Below are 17,841 nucleotides of genomic sequence, written 5' to 3' on the forward strand. Positions count from 1 at the left end.
GTGTGTGTGTGTTGATCAGTGTGTGTGTGTTGATCAGTGAGGGTGTGTGTTGATCAGTGAGGGTGTGTGTTGATCAGTGAGGGTGTGTGTTGATCAGTGTGTGTGTGTGTGTTGATCAGTGAGGGTGTGTGTGTTGATCAGTGAGTGTGTGTGTGTTGATCAGTGTGTCTGTGTGTCAGAGTCAGAGAGTCAGAGAGTCAGAGTTTCTTTATTGTCATTCGCACCTCATGTGGTACATGTGGTGGAGCGAAATTATGTACACAGGGTCCCAGTTACATCCAACAATAAAATGTATAAGAAAAACAGTAATAACATCTAAGATATGAACTAAGAAAAACATCAACTAAATATACACTAAGCACTCATAACATAAAACATTGAACATCAGCACAAACATGAACATGAGTCTGTGAGCAGATGTGCACGCATGAACACATCAACATTGAAACAGATCAGCAGCAACATGAAACAGATCAGCAGCAACATGATGTGGCTTTTCACAGTGATTATTCTAGTTAGAGATTCATGAGTCTAACAGCCTCAGGGTAGAAGCTGTTCCTCAGTCTAGTGGTTCTACACTTAATGCTCCTCAACCTCCTTCCTGAGGGGAGTGGGGCAAAAAGTGTGTGTGCTGGATGAGTGGGGTCCTTCATGATGCAGGTGGCCCTCTTCCTGCATCTGGAGGTGTAGATAGTTGTGATGGTGGGGAGGCTGATTCCGACAGATTTCTGTGCAGCCTTCACCACTCTCTGCAAAGCTTTTCTTTCTGCAGCTGTGCAGCCTCCATGCCACACATTGATGCTGGAGCACAGGATGCTCTCCACTGCACACCTGTAGAAGGAGGTGAGGACTGAGCTTCCAGACCAGCTCGCCTCAGCCGTCTGAGGAAGTAGAGTCTCTGATGAGCTTTCTTCATCAGGCTGGTGGTGTTGTTGCTCCAGCTGAGGTTGTTGTTCATGTGTACACCCAAGTACTTGTAGCTGGAGACCACTTCCACCGCAGATCCTCTTATGTTCAGGGGGGTGTAGATGTTTTTGTTCCTTGTGAAGTCCACAATCATCTCCTTTGTCTTCTTCACATTGATGTGAAGGTTATTCTCTTTGCACCAGCTCTCCAGGTGTTCCACCTCTTGCCTGTAGCTGGACTCATCATTGTTTGTGATGCATCCCACCACCGCTGTATCATCTGCAAACTTTACAATGTGACAGCCTGGATGGGTAGCTGCACAATCATATGTGAGCAGAGTAAACAGGAGGGGGCTCAACACACATCCCTGAGGAGAGCCAGTGCTGAGGGTTATGGTGGAGGAGGAGAGGTTGTGGATCCTCACTAACTGTGGTCTGTTTGTTAAAAAGTCTAGTACCCAGTTGCAGATGGAGGGGCTTAGTCCTAGTGTGGATAGTTTGTCCATCAGGGTTTGGGGGATCATGGTGTTGAAGGCGGATGTGAAGTCCACAAAGAGCATACGGACGTAAGAGTTTTTCTGCTCCAGGTGGTTGAGTGCAGTGTGGACCACAGAGGAGATTGCATCCTCTGTTGATCGGTTCTCACGGTATGCGTACTGATGAGGGTCCTCGTTGATGTTGATGGTTGTTTTGATGTGAGTCATGATCAGTTTTTCAAAGCATTTAGCGACTATCGGGGTGAGGGCCACTGGCCGATAGTCATTCAGACCAGTCACTGTAGAGCTTTTTGGGACTGGGATGATGGTGGTGGTCTTCAGGCAGGTGGGAACTGTCTCCAGGGTAAGTGAGGTGTTAAAGATGTCTGCCAGCACCTCCAGAGCTGATCAGCACATTCCTTCAACACTTTTCCGGGGATGTTGTCTCCTTTCTCTCCTTGTTGTGTGTGTGTGTTGATCAGTGTGTCTGTGTGTGTTGATCAGTGTGTGTGTGTGTTGATCAGTGTGTGTGAGTGTTGATCAGTGTGTGTGTGAGTGTTGATCAGTGTGTGTGTGTGTGTTGATCAGTGTGTGTGTGTGTGAGTGTGTGTGTGTGTGATGTTTGGTACCCAGAGCATGTCCACAGCTGCGGCAGGGCTCGCTCAGGCTGGCGGCTTGCTGCTGCAGGTCCAGACGAGGAGCGGACGGTGGGTTAGGGTTTTTCCATCCATTGCACTTGCATGTGTCACTGGCCTGACGATCACAAAAAATAAACTTATAAACTACAACCATTCCCCGTGAGGAGGTCAAATTAGTGGCTCTCCGTGCAAAATGCAGGTTCGCCTGCTCGGCAGTTAGCTACAACGCTTCACCGCCACGCTCGTTTATTGTGATGCTGGTTTATTCTTAAGTTACGTCACATAAAAAGTGGTAAGACTATAATAAAAGTGCTTTGTTGTGAACTTCGGCTAGCTTCGTTAGCTACCTTGCATGCGGAGAATACGCCAAGTTTCTCGAGCTTCTTCGCCCGTGGGAAAGCTCGGACTTGGGCTTTCTTCTGGCTTGCACGTTGCTGCTGACTGAGTCCTGGTCTAGCCGGGTCGCTGCTCCCCGGCCCGGAGCCTGTCGCGGCGGAACCGGACCCCGCTGACCCGGTGGACTGGGCTTGGAGAAGCCGGGGTTGCAAGGCCTGCGCCGCCGGGTCCGACATATCCACGCTACTGGTGCTGCCGCCGACTTCCTCCGTTACCGTTTACCTCATATGCTGCCTTCACGTACCGGCAGAAAAAGTGGGGATTTAGAGCAACCGACACCGCGGTTACGTTTTTAAAAAGACTTAATATAATCAAAGTCATTCGTTGAATTACCCGGACTACAAAACGATAAAACCAAACGAATAATAAAAAAATAACTATTTTATACTAAACTGAGACGACGTGTTGGCAGGTATAAATTTGAAAAACCCAGGAGCTCTTCGCCCTCTAGCGGCCACAGCGTAAAACTGCAGCGCAGTTTCATGAGGCTTGATTTAAAGAATTTTAGGAGTTTTTATTTTATAATTATTAGACTTTGCACTTTTTTAAAAATAAAGACTAATTTGTAATTATTATACAAATGTAAATAATGGTATATAAAATGCATTTCCTTTACTGAAATAATTTGCCTCATTTTATGGTTTAAGAGAAAATCTTTAAAGCAAAATCAGTATGTACTGTAAACATTTTTTCAAAATGTTCAAGCTCTTAAGCTTTAAACAAAAAAAAAAATAAACAGCCCCAACTAAGAGTGATGCCATGATGTCAACAGTGTTATCCAACGACTATATTCCACCATGCAGCCCTCAATTGATATTTAAATAAAGTGAAAGAATTAAAACAAGCAAAACAAAAATGATAACTTCCCCTTGTTTATTCATAAAAAATTACACTTTCTTTCTGGTTTCTCTACCCACCCCTCTCAGTTATCTTCTCACCTTACAGCAGTGCGTAATGTTCTGCAGATAATTTTGTGCTAGTTGTAATTTGTTGATGCGGTAACAGGACGACACTTTGGAAGTCATTCTCTTCCTGCACTGATTAGTAAAAATAAACGAGACAAAAAAGGAGAAAAGCTAAGGATAACATCTCAATTCACAACGGCTGATGAGACAGAACCAGTGCATTTAATACCATACATTTCCAGAGGAAAAAAAAAAATCAAGACATAAAAAAAACAATTAGAGTTGACAAATGTGTGAAGATCTGTAAGATATTTTCCAACAGTGACTACGGTGATTATAAACTTGAAAAGTCTGTTACAAATACAGAAATGTGTTTGGTCAAGAAAACAAATCTTGTTTTTGTCATTTTACACAGATCATTTGAAAACATTACATTAATGCTAAAATTACGTATGGAAATTGTTAATAAAGGTTCATTTACTGTATGTGGTTTGATGACGGACTGCAAAACCTTTGAAATCTAGGTTTTAAAATCAAACAGCCTGTATCAAAACAGATACAGCAGCAATAGCAATGTTAATGTAATCAAGATGCACAGCTCTACGAGGAAGTGTGTGTGTGGTGTCCCAGTAGAAACTTCTACCTAATCTCATCCATTAAGCTGATCAGGAACAAGTCAAAAACATGAAGGATGCTGCACACGCGCCTTGCTTTAACCACGATGAACCATTTCTGGTGCATTGAAAATCCGAGCAGCGGTACTCGCAGCAGAAGCCCATGAGCCTGCTTCAATGCCTTCCGTTTGGATTCATTTTCCTCTACACAAACACAGAAAGGTGAACAAGATGGTCCTATTAAGCGCAGTTGGTATTTACTGATGTTTTTTCTTTAAATCCTTCCATGAAGGCTTTTTTTAATCCCCTTCAAGGAGGCGTTGTGTTCATAAAAAAAAAAAAAAAAAAAAAAGGAGAGAAAGAAGTCATGGATTGGCAAGTCCTGGGGTAAGAACATGATTCAGTAAATGGGCGTTGGGCTGATTTGTCGGTCTGTTGGAACCATCTGTGGGGTCTTGCGATTTACTGGCCAGTGGACTCGTTTGCCAGACGGTAAACTGGTGCTCAGAGGAGTTGGTCCGGCCGTGGTTTGGTTCGACCAACGGGACGTTGCTTTAACAGCTGGATAACATCTGGTCTGGTTGATCGAAGCCGAGTTGTGGTCGGATCAGCTGATTCATTGTTTTAGTTAGTTCCCGCCCCCACAGCACTGGCCGCTCCTGCCCTGCGGCGCAGCTTCCTGCAGGTCCACGCCACCTCTGGCTCGTCCACCAGCGCCCGCTCCACCCTGAGGCTCGTTCTTTGGAAGCTTCTTGGCTGTTTCGAAGAGCAAAAACAATCGATTATAATCTACCGCAAGTCGACACAGCTATGGGAGGAACTAAATTAACCGGTTATCAAATTTTATGTAAATGATCATCAGTTGTGTCTGATCGTAAAACACTTAAGATGACTGTCAGAACTTTCATGTGCTCCAGCAAAAACTAACATGCTTTCTAGATAAATATTTGTTATGCAGAAATCCATGACAAAGAAAATGTGAAAATCTTAACATTTGTCAACATTTCTAAATATCTTCTTTGCGTTTTGGGCTGGTGCATCTAGGACCCTGTTCACACTTGATCCGACTTCAACTGTCTGGTTGCATTCAGATGCAGTAGTCCCTCGCTCCTTTGCAGTTCAACTTTTGCAGACTCGCTCCATCACTTTGGCCAACGGTGTTGTTTTAAAGTGCTTTATAAATAAAGTTGTATTGTATTGTATCACGGTTTTTCAGAGTAAGACTGAACACACGAGAAAATAAAATTGTACAGGACACACGATTGTCAACTTTATATTACTCACGTGATCGGGACAGTACTGGATACTGTACAGTAAAAACTTAATAAAACACTTCGAATAGGCGCTGCCATTTTGTAGTTTTCTCTCAATAAGCCTACACTGTATCCCCGCACATAACGACTACATTTCCCAGAAGCCAACAGTGCCCCGCCCAGAAGCCCCGTTTCCTTCTGCTGAAATACTAGAGGGAAAGTTTTGATCCGATTGGAAAAATGTGGCGTTTACTACAGTGACTGTCGCCCAGCGGATGCAAAGAGCCGCACGGAACCCACCAAACCGGACCAGAACCGGACCTCCAGACCCATCGGTGAATCTTGAGAGCTAGTAGCCGGCCCACGAGGACTTCCAAGCGGGACGCGTGCCGCCAAAGGTCCGGTGCTCCATCCAGAGCCCACCGTCACTACCCTGAGCCAGAGAGCCGACCAGAACCGGCAGGGTAGGTCCGCGGAAACGGAACAGAGTCGGACCGGAACCGAGCCGCTGCAGTTCTGCAGAGTCTGTTAGTAGCTACAGAGAAGTATGTTGTTAAAATTAATAGGTTTAAGAGTTTAGAATATTGTGGGCTTTGTCGCTGCAGGGTAGGTCTGCAGAAACGGAACAGAGTCGGACCGGAACCGAGCCGCTGCAGTTCTGCAGAGCCTGGTAAATAAATATGAGTACGGCTACATATACAGTACTGTACGCATGTTGTTGAAATGACGTAGGTTTAAGAGCTTAGAATATTGTTAGAGTGTGGGAAGAGTTTCTAAAGCCTTAATATATATATATATATATATAAATATAACGTTGCTACTTTGTGGATTTTCATGTATTACGGGGTGGTCTGGAACCGAACCCCCGCAGTAAACGAGGGACAACCGTTTTGTTAAACGCAGGCGTGAAAGGCCTCAGTTTGCATTAATCTTTTCACTCGACAGTCTGAAGGAAAAAAGTCTTTATCTGCCAGCTTAAGTTTTCCTTGGGAAACTTCTGAATATTCTCCACCAGCCAAGTTAATTTATCAGAATTCTTTCTCAATTAAAATGTTGGTTTTGTTGGGATTGTATTTATTAATCAGAGTGAATTATGAGAAAGTTGCATGGAGAGTTTCTCTGAACTTTCTGTTGTAGTTTGGTTCTGACTGTTTTTGACCCGGTTGTCCTCGCTGTGTTCACTGTGAGCTGCCATGTCAGTCTGTGGAGCGTTACGTAAAAATCCACTGCATTTCACTGCGATGGGACTTTTCCAGGTTAATTTCTTCAGTTTGTTCTGAAACAAAGCTCAGTGAAGTCGCCAACCCTCGTACTATATTTCTCAGAAAGTGCACCTGGTAGGTATTTGTATATCTGCCTTCACAGCGGGCAACCGGAGCGCAAAAATATTTTGGGGTATGCATAAACCAGCCAGGTTTGAACAAACTCAAGTGCAGCTGTATCATACAAGACGGATAAAGTGACAGGTCTGAACAGGGCCTTGAGAAATCATTGAGAGCATTCTAAAGTCTTATAAATAGGTAACCAAACATTTATTTTGCTGCCTGCCTAAATGATTAATGAAATAACGGCTGCAAGTCCAAGGGAAACTTACCTATAGCCATAAAAATCTCATTAACATTCATAGCAGTTTTGGCTGAAGTTTCCATGAAGAGCAAACTGTTGTCATCAGCGTATGCTTGTGCTTCCTGGAAGAAACAAATCAAATGTATGACGAAAAGACATTTTGAAGATGCACATTAACCTAGCCTAGACCCTGGTTGATAAACTTGAACCTTCAACTGTAACGGCTCGTGTTCACCTGGAAATCTACGGCTCTTTTGTTGGCCAGGTCCGCCTTGTTTCCTGCCAGTGCGATAACGATGTTGGGGCTGGCTTGTCGCTGGAGCTCCTTCACCCAATTTTTTGCACGCGTGAAAGTATCCTTAAAACCAAAAGTGCAACATGCACAAACATAAGACACTGTGCTTTCAAATCTTATAATTGACTGTAAAGAGCAAGGTTTTGTAGCTCTCCCTCAGATTAAGCAAATCAAGCAGCAAACGGATGACAACAGAGTCCGTCTTCGTCCTGCTACTTACTGTGTTGGTGATGTCAAAGACAACAATGGCGGCCTGGGCTCCTCTGTAGTACATGGGTGCCAAGCTGTGATATCGTTCTTGTCCTGCAGTGTCCCAAATCTCAAACTTGACTGTTGTATCATCCAAACATACCGTCTGTGTGAGGAAGGCAGCTGTAAAAAATAAATAGAGATTATATTAAGAAGGGAAACGCAGAAATAAGGAAATATCCAAGCTGGGTTGTGAACCTGTGTATTTAAAGTCCACAAAGAAAAGCTAAAGGCTGTTATTAAAGAAAACAAGGTTTTAACCATCAGATTTAAATTAAATAAAATTAGCAGTCACTTCAGTCTGTGCTGCTAAAACACTTTTTTTTAAACTATCTGGAGTCAAAAGAACATGACATTAATAAAATGAGTTAGAAAAATAATGAAGAATTGCTGAAATGCACAAATAAAGAAAGCCATTAATAGAGAGCCATAATTCACCTGACATAACGAGCCAACTCTCACATGACGGGAAACCGTGCTCCCCCTTACATGGCACATACTTTAAAGCTTTGTAATCTTTGACCGGCTGTGCAGCTGACCACAAGTTCAACAGAACGCAAAAAATGCTGACTTGTTTTTTCAGTCCTTGGTGAGTATCCTGTTCCAACATCCTTTAGCAACTTTACTCATGAGAAACGCAGTTCAACCAGGACAAACATTTAGTTGCTCGCTAGCGTAGTTAAATCAGAGAAAAAAAGAATAAAGTTCAAGGCCATGAAGGAGTTCAATCACCCACTTTCATTAAAGTAATCAAGCAGATATTTTAATAACAGACATAAGCACAAGCAAAACCATTATCACCTGCCACCAGCACTGACTGCTTCTTCATTTTGACCAGTCAAATTCATTACGTTGCTAACTTTTATTTCTACATTGGACAAACTGTTTCTTAAAAAAAAAAAGGATGTACTCTAAAATAAATTTTAAAACAAAACACAGAGTGCCAGTGGGAGGGATGTGAAACGTCAAATAAATTAGTTTTATGTGAAAAGTCAACAGTTCCAAGAGAAAATCTGTCACTGATGATTTGTATTCATCGCTCACTTTAAGATTTTTCCACCGTAAGTAAAATAACTACGGTGTCGTTTAGGTCTAACAGTTTACAAGTTTATCATCGAGGGATTATTAAAAGTTTTGGAAATTTAAAACAAAAAAAATCTCTTTAGATCAGCTCCATTTAAAAGCTGGTGTAGGAAATGTCCTTTATTGCTTTTTGTTCGGTTTTAAAAAGGTGGGTTTAAGTTGTGCATCCGTCATTTAACAGCAGAAAAACAAAGACGTGCCTGCTTTGAGAAGTTTAATGGGCCTGACATACTCCATCCGAAATGATGAAACCGGCTCATTGTCGCAGCTGCGTGACAAAAACTGCATCACTTTGTTCGCAGAGCAGCTTCGCCCGCCCCTTCTCCACACAAGGCCTCGGCCAAACTTTTCCTCGCAGGTGTATGCGCCAAGTATTGTGTTATTGGAAGCTTGAGGGCGTGTTCGTCAACGAGGAAATGCGCTCGGACATTCAGCTGCACAACAAATGCACTAAACTAGTCGAATGGCCAAACACTCCTGGATGGACATCGTGCACGGAGGAGTCCGTCTGCTGAAAAGTGTGGCACTTACTTCAGATAGATTTGTGGCCAAATGGAGGATGTAGCGGGAGCTCTGCGTCCGTGTCTCGTGGACTAGAAAAAGACGTGCACGAAAACGAACGTCCCGCAACCATGTGACCGCGAGTCGACCGTTCGGCTAGGCCCGTCGTGATAAACACTAAATCAATTATTCGCTTGATAAATGAAAATTATCAGCTTTATCGTTTCTTCGTGTCTCTCTTTCTACTGAAGACACTGGATGACAAAAGGCTCAACTCTGGTGCTCTTCACAGACGCCTCCATTTCTCTTTGAAATCTGTTTTAACCGTCCAAAATCACATTTTTGCATTGTTAAAAGCAGCTAAGCTGAGAAGCTAAGCTAACAGGCCGACCGTAGGAAAAAAAAACAAAAAAAAAAAACGGTCTCGTCGAAGCTCCAAAATTCACGGTTGAAACCCGTGCCTTCATGTAAAAAGTTGTTTTTCTCTGCAAAAAGAAGCTGAGAACTTGTTTACTGATTTGTTTTTAATTAAAAGCTTTGTGTGAAAAATGCTAAAGAGCTCAAACCACACCGAGCAGCCGCCATTTTGCGAACCGAAGAGAGACAGCCCATGTCACGTCAAGGGGCCTCCATCCCATTTTTCTTAAAGAGACACACTGCTCGCTCCCTCACTATCCATCCTTTAGTTCAGTCTTACACTGCTATCTGGTGGTCGAAAGCAGGTACTACATGCAAAACAAATTAAACATTTTTTTCTTAAATTTGACAATAATTACTAATTATTGCCAAATATCAAAACAATATCGTTTATCGCAATAATTTGAGACAATTAATCGCCAGCAAAATTTGTTATCGTGACAGGCTTATGTTCGGCTTCCGATGGAGCATGTGGGGCCCTTTAGAGTTCAGCTGAGTCAGCTTTTCCTCTGTAAAGAACTGGTTTTACCTCTCCTCCTCCTGCCTAAACCGGCAACAGAAATGATTAAGACCTGTGATCAGTTCCTCTGACAAGTTTCAAGCTGCTACTTGCGCACAAATGTTTTTACCATGAACCCAAAATATTTCTGTTTATGAATAAAAAGGTTAAACAAAAACTAATGGATTCGTGTTTACAGTTTTTTGTCATCCAAAATAGGACGCTTTGACTTTAAAATAACCCTAACCCACACAAACGAGGTTTGGCAACGATTCCAAAGAAAAGCGCATCTCTGGAAGAAAAGCTCCTCACCTCCGATGGTGCTCTCTTGGTACTCGTGGAACTGGCCTTTGACGAAGCGCAGCACCAGGCTGGACTTCCCCACAGCCGATTCTCCCAACAACACGAGCTTAAACTGACAGATCTTGTTGCTTGCAGAAGTGCCGTTGGTCCGTGCCGGTCCGCCTCGCCCCGCCATATTGCAGTGTGGAAAATTGTGAGAAAATTGAAGGTGTTGGGGGGAGGAAGGTTGACTAAAGGCTTTGGGTTGAGAGCAGGAGGAGGGTGAAGACGGGCTAGACGCAGGTAAGTTCAGGTCATGGGGGAAGACGACGCCTCACTTGTGGGAACTGGAAAACACAACACAAAGCATTAAGCTTTACTGGAAGAGAAAACAAGTTTTGTCGAACAAGCTGCATATCTGCAAATAGTGAGTTAAAGCCAGAAGAAGTTGTGAACACACTAAAGTTTTGTTTCAGCTCCAAAATGTTATCACCAAACAACAAAATGACTCTTGTTGACACCAAAACTAACATTACACACAGCGTTGTTGTGGAGTCTATTACTCAACTTTGTTTAGTATAAATAAGTGCTGAATGAGAACATTCTTTGAAATAGTGTCTTTTATTTCCCTCCCACAGGATGTGCCATAATTGCCATTAAAGTTAACAGTACATTCAGATGCTATTTATTTTTGCTTTGCTAAAAGTTAAAAACACAACCAACTCAGATAAAGTACAATACTGATGAGAAAACTATTAAAAAAAGATTCTATCCAGTTCTAAAGATATATACATGGATTAGCTAAATAATTTAGACCTTTTCTTCTAAACCTCATAAGTATTTTTTTAATTAATTCTTATTTGGTCTGGGGTCCACCTATAATCCGCTCTGTTTGGTTGTCAGTAACAAAAGATCAAGAGTCCAGAACTTGGAAATATAACTGGATCAAAATTCAGATGTAAAGTTTTTAAAAAGATGCAGCATTAACGTAGAACAAAACAGTGGTCTCGGTTAATTTTAAAAGAAATAAACTGTCGTTGCCTGAATCTGGCTGCCAAACCAGAGCACTTTAAAAAGTTCTCCAGAAATCCTTTGAGATGAAACTTTACAGAAGAACGATCTCGAGTGCAAAACAACAACAATCCGTCCTTGTTGACACCAAAACTGACGTCATTCTCCATTAAACTCAACAACCAGTCAGTTGTGCAAAATTATTTTGAACCAAATAAATTTAAAAAACATGGCAGAAGTTAAAAGAATACTACCTTGTGTGTATGTGTATGTGTGTATATATATATATATATATATATATATATATAAATCCATTGGATCATTAAAAGCAATTTTAACACAAAAGATTAGAAAAATGCACATGTTGCCCAAACATGCATGACTGTTTATGATCCTGTAACTCATTTTTAAACTTTCCAACAAGTGTAGCTTTGTCGTCATTTACAAATAGAATTTCTTTATCAAGACAAAAACCTCAAACCACAACCTGCAAGAAAATGTGAGCAACCTGCGGCGGACAAATCTGTTTAGTAAAGATGAAATGATATAAATAAAAATGTTTACCATCTCTCGATGTTCAGGCTGCTATTTTAATATACTGCATTATTTTACATTATTGTGTTTAGTGTTTATCTTAGATCCTTATATACAGTTTATTTTTATACTTTCTATTTTTACTGTTGCTGGATGTAACTGGGACCCCGAGTAAACAATTTCATTCCACCTTATGTACCACATGTGATGTCACTGACAAAGAACTAGGGATGCACGATATTATCGGCATGATATCGGTATCGCCGATATTAACAATAAAATTAAATATCGGACACTGGGCATTCCATCAAAATACCACAGATTTAAAAAGGCACTGTTTTCTAAAATATATATTATACACTGTATTGCCAAACATATTTGCCCGCCTGCCTTGACTCATATGAGCTTAAGTGACATCCCATTCCTAATCCATAGGGTTCAATATGATGCTGGTCCACTCTTTGCAGCTAGAACAGCTTCAACTCTTCTGGGAAGTCTGTCCATAAGGTTTAGAAGCGTGTTAATGGGGATTTTTGACCATTCTTCCAGAAGTGCATTTGTGAGGTCACGTTGGACGAGAAGGCCTGGCTCTCAGTCTCCGCTCTAATTCATCTCAAAGGTGTTCCGTCGGGTTGAGGTCAGGACTCTGTGCATCCACACCAGACTCTGCATCCACGTCTTTATGGATCTTGCTTTGTGCACTGGTGCAGTGTCATGTTGGAAGAGGAAGAGGCCAGCTCCAAACTGTTCCCACAAAGTTGGGAGCATGGAATTGTCCAAAATGTCTTGGTTTGCTGAAGCAGTCAGTTCCTTTCACTGGAACTAAGGGGCCAAGCCTAGCTCCTGAAAAACAACCCCACTCCAAACTTTACACTTGGCACAATGCAGTCAGACAAGTACCGTTCTCCTGGCAACCGCCAAACCCAGACTCGTCCATCAGATTGCCAGATGGAGAAGCACGATTCCTCACTCCAGAGAACGTGCCTCCAGTGCTCTCGAGTCCAGTGGCAGCGCGCTCTACACCACTACATCCGACGCTTTGCATCGCGCTTGGTGATGTACGGCTTGGATGCAGCTGCTCGACCATGGAAACCCATTCCATGAAGCTCTCTGTGCACTGTTCTTGAGCTCATCTGAAGGCCACATGAAGTTTGGAGGTCTGAAGTGATTGATTCTGCAGAAAGTTGGCGACCTCTTCGCACTATGCGCTTCAGCTTCCACTGACCCCGCTCCGTCAGTTTACGTGACCTACCACTTCGTGGCTGAGTTGCTGTCATTCCCAAACACTTCCATTTTCTTACAACACAGCTGACAGTTGACTGTGGATTATTTAGGAGCGAGGAAATTTCACGACTGGATTTGTTGCAGAGGTGGCATCCTATCAGTTCCACGCTGGAACTCACTGAGCTCCCGAGAGCGACCCATTCTTTCACAAATGTTTTTGTAAAAACAGTCTGCATGCCTAGCTGCTTCATTTTATACACCTGTGGCCATGGAAGTGATTGGAACACCTGATTCCAATAATTTGGATGAGTGAGCGAAGACTTTTGGCAATGGAGTGTATATTTGTATAGTGTTACTTCATTTTCAGACCCCTTTTTGGCATCTGCATTTGGTAGCAGGCTAAATAGACAAAGACCATGCAGAATAATGTATTTTAATTCCACAGCAGAGAAAGCTGTGCAGTCTCTGTAAGTAGGCCTAGGAAAAAGACATCGGTATCGGTTATTGGACAAATAAGTTTTAACATATCGGCCAAAAATTAAAATATCGTGCATCCCTACAAAGAACCTTGAACTTGACTCTGTCTCTTCCCATATAAAACCAATAAAAACGTACAACTTACTTAACAAATAAACAACAGAGTTTTTGTGCGTCAACAGCATGCCATGTTGTAGAAATGTGTATCTGAAAATTGTCTAATGTTTTCTTCAGCTGGGTGATACACATGAGGTCAGCCAGCTTCTGCTCGGTCAAAAGACAGGAAACAACTCAGCTAAAAGCAGGAAGTGAAGATTGCAGAACACATTTAACTGCTGAGCACAATAAGTCCAGCGCCGTCACACAGACAACTTGACGCAGGACTACAATACAGCACATACGCAGGAGAGGACATTTGTTGCAGGACGGGAAATGTTTAGATTAAGGAGGAAACGATGCTGCTGCAGATCATTTGTACGAGCTTGGATTTTTTTTTTCCCCAGCTTGCTGCATAGCTGGACCAAATCTTTAACATGTGACCAGAGATCACAGCTTTGGCCATAAATTATTCAGAACTTGCATGTTTTATTTGACAGCATAGCAGCCATGCTCTATAAATGCATTAAAATCAGGCGTCGATGGGCTGAAAATCCATTTAACTCTTTACATAATCTTGAAGAAGAGTGTAAGGAAGTAAACCGATCTGCATTTAGAGCAGAAATTATCAAAAGCATGCTAAAAATCACCCTGGACTCGATCCAGCACACAGGCACTCTTCTGCTCGTGGCATCAAAAATGAGGAAGGAATGAAGGCGCTCTGTTCATTGGAACAGTCAGTCTGTACTTACTGGATTTAAAGCAGCTAAGGTTACTTCACCTGGTAAACTTCTCTTTAAAACCAGTAAGTCTTCAATTACAAGCAAATCAAAAATAAGGGAAGTTAAACAATTGCCAATACTGTATTAAATACTACACAAGAAAATACCTTTCTAAATAATAATGAAAGAACTGGAGAGAGGCGCTGCTGTAACAAAGAACATAAAAAGGTAGAAGCAGCAGATTGACCCACAAACCAAAACATTTTCTTACACTGAGACAAGACCTTCACACATTTATTATTGAGCATCAGGATACCTCACACATCTAAGATCCACCTGTGCCTGAAGCTTTGATGGCATCTCTAACAGGCACCCAAAACCTCCACAAGGAAGTGGGTCAGAGGAAATGTGGGCACTTCTCACAAAACATTTCAAGCCAAGACTTTTGACACTTTCATTCTAGTTTTATTTCTGAAAGCTCAAGTCTGTGCAGGATGTGGATGGTTCAATCCGCGGTGGCCAGAGGCAGCTTGAAGACGGACTGGGCTTTGAGGCCATTTTGCAGAACCGTTTTGTAAAAGAGCCTTGTGGGACATGGGTAAGAGAGGAGAAAAGACAGGAAGAAGTACAGTAGTCAAGAGAGGGTGTTAAATATTCATTATGGCCTCTTGTTTGCTCTGCTGCAAACATGAAGCTTATATGATACTAGCAGGAATTGCAGATCATCTAAGCTCCAACAACATTTACCAAAATTAAACACTCGGTATTTCTGAAGTATACGAGGCTAAAGGTAATTCCATTTAAAATGATACAGATCAAATAAATGAAAACAAAACCTGATACTTCATGTTCACAGACGAGGAGTTTAAGGAAATAACGTTTTATTTTCAGATGTGTTTTGGATTATTGTCAACTTATTCTAATGTTTAGATAAATTTAAGTTTTCAACCAAATGTAAAAAAAATTAGAGCTGAAATTTGAATAAAAAGTATAAAACCGAGCCCGGATGTTTAAATGTTGATAGTTAATGTAACTTGAGTGCATCTACATGCAGATGTAAAGGCCAACGATGGTCCTAAAAGTGGTCCAACAACCTGGTCTTATGAAAGCAAGCAGAGACTTGTGGTTCACAAGGGTGGGGTTCAAGAACAGCTGGTGGTATCTGATATAAAGGGCTGTATTCCCCTAATGCTTTTGTCTAAATTCCCCATTTGTCACCATTTCATCTTTATTGCCATCTGCTCAGCTTTGGCATGTAAACAGACAAAAGTAACATTTTAGCTCAAGATAAAATTTAGGATCCTAATTGCGAAGATCCTCTTGATAAACAGCGCTTGTAAACTTTGAAAGTTGTGCTAAGAAATGGCTGAACGCGTAAGCAAAGACATGACAGGAAAAGAAAACTTGATTCTAATCAGAAGCTCTTTGAGATAGGAAATTATTGCAACTTCTGTGTCAAAAGCCCAGTGACCAAACTTTCAGTTAACCTTCAGTTAACTAAGTTCTACAAACCAATAAAAATTACCACAAATTTGGTTTAAAAAAAAAGTAACCATGTCCAATTGTTATCACCTCTTTAAATGATTAAACCTTTTTATTTCTCTTCTGGCGTTTGTATTTAGCCAGGGGCACCTCAATGATGTTGTATTTTCTCCTCCTCCTTTTCACCCAGTATTTGACAACCAGTAAAAAGGGTCACAATAATTGTTCTGTTATTTAAACAACGTGTGTGTATTATTTAAAATAAATTTTATGTGATTTAGCACCTGCTGCACCTTTGTGCAGCCCACACTGCAGGATAAGCTTCCTGCTGCAGCTGATCAGCTGTTCTCAGTCCAGAGCAGAGAAGTGGGCGTGGCCAAGAGCGCTTGCAGGTGGCTGAGAGCAGCGAAGACAGAGGAAAATTATGAGGGTTTAAATTGCCTTAATAATAATAATTAATAAATAAATTTCCTCTCTCAGTGTGTTTTTTTGTCAAGACTGGTATGTTAAGATGGTTATGACTTTATGAGGACAAGGTCTACCATCATAAAAACTAGAAAAACTCAAACAAGTAACCATCAACTCCTCTGTCTCAAAGGTCCACGCTCTGCTCCCTGTTTTAAGTCATAAACGAGATTTATGAAGGTGTGTGTGATTCTATATGCTGTTAAATGTAAGCAAACACACGTGTAGTCACATACCAGTACCTTTAACAATTTAATGTGTAGCGCTGTAACGAGACTGATGTCAGCAGTAGTGGCACTTATGACATACTAAAAAACAAGATTTAGTCATGGCCTGGCTCAAGCTTTAGGGCAGAATTTATTACAAGGATAATGAAACGCAAAGAGTGAGTTGATTATAACTTGTCTGTATTCTAATGTTAGTTTTACTTTTCATTCGTTCAACCTTTATCTAGACAGGTTAATTCACATGTGTCAAACTCAAGGCCCAGGGGCCAAATGTGGCCCTCAGTGACATCTTATCTGGCCCCAAGATGTTATTTTAAATGTAAAATACTTTTATCACTTTAATTTTTTCAGTAATCTTTGATGATGATGTCAAAAGTACAACAGAGAACATCAAATGAGACCAATCAAACTATTTTTGAGGAACCTGCAACCAAGAAAAGATGTCGAGTATCTAACTTGAGTTAATGTAGATTCTGAAACCGGCCCTTAGCTTGAAAAGGGTTTTTAATTTTGGCCCCCTTTTGTAAATGGGTTTGACACCCCTGGGTTAATTAATCCCGTGGAGCATAATTTATCCTGTGTCCTTTGCTCATTTTGTTTTGCTGTATGTACAGCGCTTTGTTGAAGTTTTTAAGTGTTTTAAAAATAAAGTGGTATAATAATACATAAGGATGCCTCATGCTTTCCTTTATATTATTTTCCTTTGAAGAAAAAGTGCTTAGGGATTTATAAACCCTGTTAGACGTGCATGTTACAACAAAATGTTTGCCAAAGCCTAAACCGGCTAAGTGTCATCTTTTATTCATGAGTGCCAAATAAACAAAATGCGACTCTTTAGCTTTAGCAAAAGAGCTAACTCATAATCCTGAGTTGTGTGCTAGAGGTACAAGAACATGTATTCAAATATCTATAACGGAACACACCAGTATTGATAAGTGCCATCATTTGGGCAGATAACACGACGCCGACTTGTACCTTACACAAAACACTTGGTCAGATGAGTTTTACTCAGACGGCTAATGTTTATAGCTTGTGTTAGCATTAGCCTGCGAGCGTGAAAAACTTAAAGCTGCCAAAAAGGAAACTGGACTTCTGCTAGCGTTAGCCATTAGCAGCTGTGTCAAAAACGTCACTGACAACTTTTCTTTTCTTGGCTACACGTCGTCAGCCGTTTCGTACCCATAGAATGGGAAACGTTCAGGCCGCTATTGCTGTCTGTGCTCCTGGTATGAAACTGTCATATGCGTCGCACAGCATTTGTGGCGCAGCTTTAGGGTATTTGCTAATTATGTGGTCTCTCAGGGCTAAAAAGCTCGTAGCCTGGGCATTTGGGCTAAACCCGGACTTTATCAAATTTGACCAAACAACTGTAAACAGGTTCTCGGCACATTAAAGCTACATTTTTCATCTTTCTACACATATTCTATCATTTCGAGTAATTCGACTTACATTACTTTATCTTCTTTTTCTAGCCTCATCGGCAGCGGCTGCCTTCTTCTTCTTGGGGTCTGGCCTTCCCTTCCG

General features: G+C 41.5%; 2 protein-coding genes across 2 annotated transcripts in view; both read right to left on the minus strand.

Annotated features, from left to right (window-relative positions):
• The window catches only part of kat2a (K(lysine) acetyltransferase 2A), a 17,890-nt gene extending 15,243 nt beyond the window's left edge, over positions 1 to 2,647 (minus strand). Inside the window, exons 1-2 of the mRNA XM_037689270.1 lie at positions 2,367 to 2,647; positions 2,011 to 2,134 (exon numbers count right to left, since the gene is read on the minus strand). Of these exons, the coding sequence (XP_037545198.1) occupies positions 2,011 to 2,134; positions 2,367 to 2,591 (349 nt within the window). The 5' untranslated portion in view covers positions 2,592 to 2,647. The remainder of the gene's footprint in view (positions 1 to 2,010; positions 2,135 to 2,366) is intronic.
• Positions 2,648 to 3,841: 1,194 nt separating this feature from the next.
• On the minus strand, positions 3,842 to 17,841 carry rab5c (RAB5C, member RAS oncogene family). The gene is made up of 6 exons (XM_037688750.1): positions 17,767 to 17,841; positions 10,110 to 10,426; positions 7,269 to 7,420; positions 6,989 to 7,111; positions 6,782 to 6,875; positions 3,842 to 4,690 (listed from the first exon to the last, which is right to left on the minus strand). Exons 2-6 carry the CDS (start codon positions 10,273 to 10,275, stop codon positions 4,563 to 4,565), a joined length of 663 nt encoding a protein of 220 aa, XP_037544678.1. The 5' UTR covers positions 10,276 to 10,426; positions 17,767 to 17,841; the 3' UTR covers positions 3,842 to 4,562.

The sequence above is a fragment of the Nematolebias whitei genome, chromosome 15 (assembly GCF_014905685.2).
Source record: "Nematolebias whitei isolate Nwh7 chromosome 15, NemWhi1, whole genome shotgun sequence".
Taxonomy (NCBI): domain Eukaryota; kingdom Metazoa; phylum Chordata; class Actinopteri; order Cyprinodontiformes; family Rivulidae; genus Nematolebias; species Nematolebias whitei.

What these genes read in the sequence shown, in the direction of transcription:
- rab5c (XM_037688750.1), bottom strand. Translation starts at nt 10,275, where the DNA reads ATGGCGGGGCGAGGCGGACCGGCACGGACCAACGGCACTTCTGCAAGC. An exon ending in CCAAGAGAGCACCATCGGAG is followed by an intron (nt 7,421 to 10,109) that starts GTGAGGAGCTTT and finishes TATTTTTTACAG; the next exon opens with CTGCCTTCCTCACACAGACG. An exon ending in TGAGATTTTTATGGCTATAG is followed by an intron (nt 4,691 to 6,781) that starts GTAAGTTTCCCT and finishes TCTTCGAAACAG; the next exon opens with CCAAGAAGCTTCCAAAGAAC.